Source organism: Phyllostomus hastatus, unplaced genomic scaffold, assembly GCF_019186645.2.
Source record: "Phyllostomus hastatus isolate PE091 unplaced genomic scaffold, TTU_PhHast_1.1 phas_scaffold_78, whole genome shotgun sequence".
Classification (NCBI taxonomy): Eukaryota; Metazoa; Chordata; class Mammalia; order Chiroptera; family Phyllostomidae; genus Phyllostomus; species Phyllostomus hastatus.
In genome coordinates this window covers 6,076,019-6,084,703 of record NW_025334041.1, presented here as the reverse complement: position 1 = coordinate 6,084,703, position 8,685 = coordinate 6,076,019, and the positions used below count along the sequence as shown (strand labels likewise).

At 47.2% G+C, this 8,685-nt stretch overlaps 1 protein-coding gene across 1 annotated transcript in view; it reads right to left on the bottom strand.

Annotated features, from left to right (window-relative positions):
• The window catches only part of AOAH (acyloxyacyl hydrolase), a 133,788-nt gene extending 125,595 nt beyond the window's left edge, over window positions 1–8,193 (bottom strand). Inside the window, exon 1 of the mRNA XM_045827765.1 lies at window positions 7,754–8,193. Within this exon, the coding sequence (XP_045683721.1) occupies window positions 7,754–7,880 (127 nt within the window). The 5' untranslated portion in view covers window positions 7,881–8,193. The remainder of the gene's footprint in view (window positions 1–7,753) is intronic.
• Between the last annotated feature and the right edge of the window lie 492 nt (window positions 8,194–8,685).

Sequence of the window (8,685 nt, the reverse complement as noted above, 5' to 3'; positions counted from 1 at the left end):
CCCATTTTCCCCCTTCATTCCCCTCCCCCCTGCACACCCCTCCCACCTGCATCTTCCCACCCCAAGTTCATGTCCCTGGGTCGTACATAAAAGTTCTTTGGCTTTTCCATTTCCTATACTATTCTTAACCTCCCCCTGTCTATTTTCTACCTACCATCTATGCTACTTATTCCCTGTACCTTTTCTCCCATTCCCCCACCCCTTCCCCACTGATAACCCTCCATGTGATCTCCATTTCTGTGATTCTGTTCCTGTTCTAGTTGCTTAGTTCATTTTTGGTTTTGTTTTTATTCTTTTAGGTTCAATTGTTGTTGCTTGTGAGTTTGTTGTCATTTTACTATTCATATTTTTTATCTTTTTTTCTTAGATAAGTCCCTTTAACATTCATATAATAAGGGCTTGGTGATGATGAACTCCTCTAACCTGACCTTATCAGGGGAGCATTGTATCTGCTCTGCATTCTAAATGGTAGCTTTGCTGGATAGAGTCATCTTGGATGTAGGTCTTTGCCTTTCATGAATTTGAATACTTCTTTCCAGCCCATTCTTGCCTGAAGGTTTCTTTTGAGATATCAGCTATAGTCTTATGGGCACTTGTTTGTAGGTAACTGTCTCCTTTTCTCTTGCTGCTTTTAAGATTTTCTCCTTATTTTTAATCTTAGGTAATGTAATTATGATGTGCCTTAGTGTGTGCCTCCTTGGGTCCAACTTCTTTGGGACTCTCTGAGCTTTCTGGACTTCCTGGAAGTCTGTTTCCTTTGCCAGATTGGGGAAGTTCTTCTTCATTATGTTTTCAAATAAGTTTTCAATTTCTTGCTCTTCTTCTTCCCCTTCTGGTACCCCTATGATTTGGATATTGGAACATTTAAAGTTGTCCTGGAGGTTCCCAAGCCTCTCCTCATTTTTTTGAATTCTTATTTCTTCATTCTATTCTGGTTGAATATTTCTTTCTTCCTTCTGGTCCAAACCATTGATTTGAGCCCTTGTTTCCTTCCTGTCACTGTTGTTTTCCTGTACATTTTCCTTTATTTCATTTTTCATTGCCTTCACTTTTTCCTCTATTTTGTGACCATACTCAACCAATTCTGTGCGCGTCCTGATTACCAGTGTTTTGAACTGTGCATCTGATAGGTTGGCTATCTCTTCATCACTTAGTTGTATCTTTTCTGGAGCTTTGATCTGTTTTTTTCAGTTGGGCCATATATATGTATTTTTTGTCTTGGCACACCTGTTACATATAAGGGGCGGAGCCTTAGGTGTTCACCAGGGCTGGGCAGCCCATGTTGCTGTGTTGTGATGCTGTATGTGGGGGAGGGGATCCGAGAGGGAACAGTGCTTTTGCTCAGCTCTCGGTGGCCTTTCAGTCACTTCCTCTGAAACCCACAAGCAAATCGGGCCCTTCTGGTGCTGACTCCCGGGTAGGTGGGTTTGTGTATGTTCTGGGGCCCTGTGAGTCTCTTCAGTCACTCTCCTGTGAGGCTGGGAGTTTCTTCCAACACTGCAACCCCCACAGGTGTTTTCAGTCAGAGGTTTTGAGGCTTTATTTCCCTTCGCTGGAACCCTGGGTTGCAGGGTCTGACTCGCTTCATGTTTGTTCCTCCTGGTTTATTCACAAGCAAATGTGGGGCTGTCTGCTCCGCCAGCTGCTGCCTTGCCCACCTGGTACTCCAGCTGCCGCCTTGCTGCGAGTCCTCTCTGCCCCGGCTGCCCGTCTCTGCCCCTCCTACCGGTCTGGATGAATGTTTCTTCTTTAACTCCTTGGTCACTGGACTTCTACACAATTCGATTTTCTGTCACTTCTGGTTGTTTATTGTTTTTAAATGTGTTGTCCTTCTTTTGGTTGTGTGAGGAGGCACGGTATATCTACCTATGCCTCCATCTGGGGTGGATTAAAGGTCAATTTTTATTGAAAGTGCATCTGTTAATGAGATAGTTAGGCCTTTTTAGTACATACCTACATCCATGGAAAAATACTACTTCATCATGTAAAGTGACAAGGTTCAATACGTGTCTGTTCCTATTTTTCATTTTAAAAAGTCAGTGCCAAAAAAACCCACAGCTACTTAAATAAGTAAATGGGAATGAAAGTACTTTTGATATAACAATGTCATTTAATTCATTAACTCCTCAGTTAAACGTCAAAAATCTTAGGTGATCTATCGTTAAAAATTATTTCAAATGATCCATCACTTGACAACTCTATTAGGTCCTCCTTCAATTGTGCTGAAAGCAAAGAACTAGAAACCGCCTGACTAGCAAAAACATTTGTTACCTAGTCACTTTCTCAGTTTCTGGAAAATATTTTTAAAAGTTTTGCTAAGACTTATCTGCTAATTACGTCTATTACAATTTCTCTTGGAGAGACCTTGTTAAAACCTAACAGACTCAGAAAAAATTGGGAAGCTGAACCATTGCTCTTTTCAATACCTTTTTGCTTGTACAATATTTTAGGTAAATTCTTCCTCTTGATGCATACTTCACATATATTTCTGTTGCATGTTGAACCTGCAGAGTTATTTCATTTAAGCTATGAAAACTGTCCTCCATAGAAACCTCAACGGCAACGGCAGGCCTTAGTAAGTGGCAAGATGATGAATGTCTCCTGTCAGAAGCCGCAGCGGCTAACGACCGAGTGCTCAGGGGCAGAGAAGTGGAGAGAGTGAGAGTTCCGTGTGCGTGAGTGGCGATCGCACGTTTCCAACCTTCTCTTCTGCCTGCATCTCAGTCTTTTCTGTTTTGGCCACTGGCGTTTGCATTTTAGCATTCACATTGGCTTGAAACCATAGGACCCCCTCTTTTTCTTTTTTTAAAAATTCAAACTATGAAGTTATCTCTGACCGCTCTGTGTAGGGGTCAGGGGTTGGGAAGAAAGGGTTTTAACTGAGTCTGAAGGCATTTTGTATATGTAACCAAAATAAGGGGGGGAAACTGTGTTTTTCTTTAACCTTTTGTAAGGCTTCCTGAGCATCAAATAGTGCTAAAAAATAAACAATGAAAAAATAAACCCGGCGAATTAATTTAAATGTCAATGACTTTGAAACATAGGGATTACATTGGCCCTAAATCACCCATGTAAAGAAAATGATGTTTTGCAAAAAATAAACATTGCTCGTTATTGATTCTGTAACATTTGAAGAGGGGCAGAAAGAGGCCTGGTTGGATTATGTTTGCTTAGTAAGCCAATGGGATGTACAGTTCAGTGCAAACACATCATGGTAAACTGAAAAGGGGCCGCTGGGGTTTGCACAGCTGAGTTCCGATGCTGGACTAGGTTCAAGGTCACGTCCTCTGGGTCTACTGCTGGGTTCCCAAGGCAAAGGCTCCCCGCGGGCCTGGAGCTGGGTTGTCTGTGGTGGGATGTTGGCTCTGTCACTCAGTAGCATCTGTGCGGCTCCTTTCGGAGCATCTCCAGTCCCAACAATGTCACCTTTTGGGAGACCTGGCCCTTCAGTTACGACCGCGGCAGCCACGCCTCTGCAGTGAGTTGTCTTCACTCCCACCTGCCTCTTCCCCGGTGGCCGAACCCAGCCCAGATCCTCTCTGCTGGGAAGGGCGTTGGCAGCCGGAGAGAGCCTTCGCCTCTGTGAGAACTGAGCTGGGACTTGCAAAGTCTGGCCTGTGAGAGAGAGCCCGTTACTCAGAGGGCCTCGGACAGAAAAGCAGCTGGTCTGGAGGGACGGAGATGGGGCAGCACCGTGAGGGCAGGAGAGGGATTCCCTGAGCTCCTGGTAGCCATTGTTTGTGGTCTCCGGGCTCATTGTTTAGGCCTTGACTGTGTTTCTCTGCCTTCTGGTTGTAAAATTCATCTCCTAAGAAAGTTTCCTTTTGTTTTTTTTAGCTTTGAGTCTAGTGTATGTTTATTCTTGCTACTTGCAATGTTAGAAGCCATGGCCTTGGTAACCAAAATGGTGGCTGGTGGCTTTTGACATTTCCCAAAACGTCTGGGAAATGAGACAAGGAAGTGGGCGTAAGACGACAGCAAGGCAACAGGGGCAACAATTTTTTAAAACTTAGGATTTAGATAGGACACAGAAATCACAAAAGACAAAAGAAAACATGGATAAACTGGACTTTAAGAATATCATCAAGATTATATAAGGAATTTTTACAATCCAACAATAAAAGACCAATTTAAAAAACCAAATGGGCAAAGGACTTGATTAGGCACCTCTTCAAAGCTGTACACACGGCCCCTATTTTGAGAAATGCAAGCTAGACACAATACCACTCCATACCCATACCCACTAGGATTCTGTAATAAAGAAAGACAGATAATGGCAAGTTAGATGGACATTAACTGCTCTATCAAGCAGTCTGGCAGTTGCCCAAGATGTTAACATGGGGTTACCACATGACCCAGAAATTCCACTGCTAGGTATATGCATAACAGAAGTAAAAACATATGTCCACGCATGACCTTGTACATGCATGTTCATAGCAGAATCACTCACACTAGCCAAGAAACGGAAACCACCCAATGGTCTGTCAGCAACGAGCAGACACACAAGAGGTGTGGGTGCTGAGCACTCACACGGGAGTCCTCTCCAGGCATCGCCTCCAGCAAAGAGACCTCTCCCACTGGGGTCAGCCCACATCCTGCCACTGTTCCGTGCGGGAGCTCCAAGGCCTGGGCCCACCTCGGGACAACTCTGAAGAGCCATTTTAATTTTAGAGATTTCCATGAGACTGGCTGAATCCTTTGTTGTAGCCACACCACAGCTTGCCTTGCCTGGCCCACACCTGCTGCCTTCCTCACCCTCTCACGGGTGCTCTCCCGGGCAGCCTCCTCGGTGAACCCCGTGCACTCACGTTGCTGGGTCTGTGTCCCAGGGAACTGCCCACAGACAGGAGGACACTGATCTGGGGTGCCTGCAGCCGCTGGCTCAGCCCACAGCCAGTGCTCGGGGAATGTGGCTCACCCTGTGGACTCCCCTTGTGTCCTTTCTCGTTATGATGATAACAGGAAAATAAGTCATCCCCACAGGGTTAGCTAGAAGTTGCGAGTTGGTGGGTAGATTGGTGTTAAATGTCACCTAACCTAATCAGCAACGGACTCTCCAGGCTCTTGGGTCATGGAATATTTTAATGGGCAATCAGAGTGAACTCGTGTGGCTGGCAGAGATGGGCACGAATTGCTTGGCAGTCCCCATCAGAAGGAAGGTCTGTGTCTGCTCTCCTGCATTCTGGCTGGAGGGACCTGGGCCTGCGTTGACTGATAGAACATGAAGGGACACTGTCCCAGTCTCCAGACCCAATCCTTGACAGACTGGAAGCTTCTGGCTCCTGTCTTCTGGAACTCTCTCTTTCTGGGGTCCCTGAGCTACCATGTGAGAAGTCCTACTTTCCTGAGACTGTCCTGCTTGAGAGGCCAAGTGTAAAAACTCTGACGGACGGTCCCAGCGGAGCCAGACTTCTACCCACCCCCCGCCCACAAAGCACCAGGCATGTGAGTGAGGCTGTCTCGGATCATTCCAGACCCACCCGTCTTCCATCTGGGTGCCACTTAGTGACCTCAGCCAACCTTCCATGGAGCGGAAGAATCACCAGTCAGGCTCTGAAAAGTTCTCAACCCAGAAAACGATGGTGTAGCAACATGGTTATGTTTTAATTTGATGTGCAGCGATAGACACCCAGGACAACCTCCTCCTGGACCCCTCGGCAGCTCCCGTGAGCTCTCCGAGCCTCGCTGGGGATGGGGCCGGGAGGGGGTGCATTATGATCTCATGTCTGTTTGAAAGCGTCGGAGGCCCAGTATCTCAGACACCTTGCCCAAATCTAAACACTGGATTTGCAACCATCCTAGAAGCAGAGCTTATTTCACTTAAGCCTTTCATCAAGTGTATTTTTGTTAGACAGGTTTCAGGGTTTTGTTTTGAGCAAATGAAATGATGGTAAGTACTTATTTGAGAGAAGCACACAGTGGGTGAGGATGACCTCCCATCATGGTCCCTGGGGGTCGCACACCTTTGCTCCCAGGACTGTGGAGCACGGGTTCACAGGGAATCTGTGGTCTGAAGGTTTTAATTTAAAAGGAGACTTTGGAATTATATGTGTGTTCACAAACATACGCCTGTCCAGAAGGTATCCAGCCATGTATTATGAAAAATAGAGACATTTATTGAAGAAGATATAAGAAACACTGTACACAGGACAATGACGCCTCAGTGCCCTTCAGAGTAGGCACCTTGGGACCTCACACAGTTCTCCTAGTTGCCATCAGCTGCCCCGCTGTATTTTCCTGAATCTCATCAATGGTCTGAAATCTCTTCCCTTTCAAAGGTGATTTTAGTTTTGGGAAAGGCCAGAAGTCACAGGGTGCCAAATTTAGGCTGTAGGGGGGCTGAGCCACGTGGGTGGTTTGAAGTTTCTTAAAAAACTCCGCATGAGATGTGGTGCATGAGTGGGTATGTTGTCGTGACTAAGCTGCCAATCACCAGTTGCCCATAGCTGTGGCCTTTTGAATCACCTGAACAGTTTCCACAGAAGAATGTTCAAGCTTATCGCAATATTTGAGGCAGATTAATTTTTCCACTTGCTCAGTCATTTTGCATGTGACGGCCACACAGTACACATGCTCACCCAACCACATCTACCGCCCCCACTGACCAGCACAGTGAAATCATCATCGTTCACACATGCGCATTCCAGTCCACTCTCCTTGGCTGCCAGGTCACATGGATGTAGCACACACCATTCTCATTATATTAACAGTGGTTGGACTTTTTCTGGACAGATGTGCTGTACAATAACCCAAGGTCATGGCTTTGTAGGAAATAGAACTTAGATATTTTTCTGTGCTGTCTCCAGAAGTAATTTATTAAGTGTCAGAACCTGGGTCTGGATTTTCCCTTTGTAAGATATGGCCATCGTACTTACACTTTGGGTTCTTTTTCTGAGTAGCTCATTGCATTAGTGGCTGCCAAGGTTTCCAAGTCCCCTTGGCTCCCAGGACTGACCCATGAAAAGGCCTGCCACTGGTTGGGAAGCTACAGGACTGATGTGAATTTCAAAGGTCTTATCCTACTTTTATTCTTCCTCAAATGCAGCCCTCCCCAAAAACCAACAACTTGGAAATAAAGTACTTCAAGAAAGATGAAGGAGCTGTATCTCAGTCACTGTTCGATGTTTCCAGGTGACCGTCCTATTACCGGCAGCTCTGGATTCCCCGGGAGAAAGAAGGAAACTGAGGCGGCTGAGCCCTTAGTGGGCGCAAATGCTCTGAATGTACCTGCCCAGTCCCAGTTCTCACCGCCTCCCTGTGAGGAGGGGACTGTGTTTCATCAGTAACAGCACAGAGTTGTGGGGGGCGGGTAGGGGACTCCCACAGGCTTCACAGACAGTGAGGGGTGGAGCAGAGTGGGAGGGGTGGGCAGCAGTTGAACTCAGGTGTGTCTGTCGGAGTTCAAAGCCCCTCTTCTTTCTGCGGTGCGATGCTGCCTTCTGAAAGGGTGTCAGCGTGCCGGGCTTTCGTAGCTGTCTATCTGGGGCCGTGGGGGAGAGAACCCAGTCACCACGGCAGTGGAAGACTTTAATAACTAATGCAAACTAGCAACTGTACACAGCGCTTCCCTGCACACACAAGTGTGTAGAGTGAGAACACACGCTCTCAGACCCAAAGTCCCTCCACGTCCGTGAGGAATCTTCCTTGGAATCTTACAGCTCCTGATGTCATTTAATAGGTGACAGGCTATGCAAGCAAGGTTATTTAATCACAATGTCATGTCCACTTTAAAATATGCAAAACATGTACATACCTACACAGGTGTGGCCCTTTGAGGCCCTGGTGCCAGGCAGGTCACCGTAGGTTGCAGAGGCCAAGGCGAGCGAGGGCAGGAGAAGGAGCACGGGAGCCGCCCAAAGGCCTTTCCAGGGGCACTGCATGGCGGAGCTGTGCGCCCGGGGGACCAGCAGGGCTGCGGAAGCCGCGGGGGGCCGTGGTGTCCTGGAGCCGCGGCTGCGGAGTGCTGCGGTCTCTCTCCCCTTCTCTTCCGTCCTCCGACACCCTCTTGCACGCTTTTCAATAAGTGGGAAGCGAATAAAGACGCACAAAGTCACTTGTCACTACTCTAGATCCCCGAGAGAGAGCCACCTAGGCGCTGGGAAGAGCTGGAGGGGTCTCTGCCTGGTGGTTCTCCGGAGACAAAAGCTGCCGAAGAAGGAAAGACCCAAGTTGCGCAGCTGGCGGGAAGGCGCGTATGTGCGCTTGCTGGCTGAAGGCGGAAGCCGGAAACCTCAGGAACCCCCAGGCTGGCGGAACCGTCTTGGGGGTATTTAGTAGGCACTTCCTCTTTCATTCTGGCAAAGCTAAACAATTAAGCTGCAGAAAAAAAACACACAATAGAACGAAACCACAAACACACAACCCAGTCCCAACCGGATCAGCAACACCCAGGGATTGTAGAAATTATAATTTGTCACATTCAGAAGTTATTTAGTTTTGCTCTAAATAGCTTTCTATGGGGACGTTGGGCTCCTTATTTTGTTGCTGGAGGAGGAGAGTCTGGTCACCTAGTTATTTCCTTTAGAGAAGTAGGACTATTATTCCTCAAGGGGTCAAGTTTTCTCCAGGACTTTCACTTGGTGTGCAGAAAATGAGCAACACCATAGTGGGCAGTCAGGGTGGCTGGATTTTAAACCTGGTAAGAAAAAAACAGGTGCCTGAATGAACCACTTCATCTTTACGAGC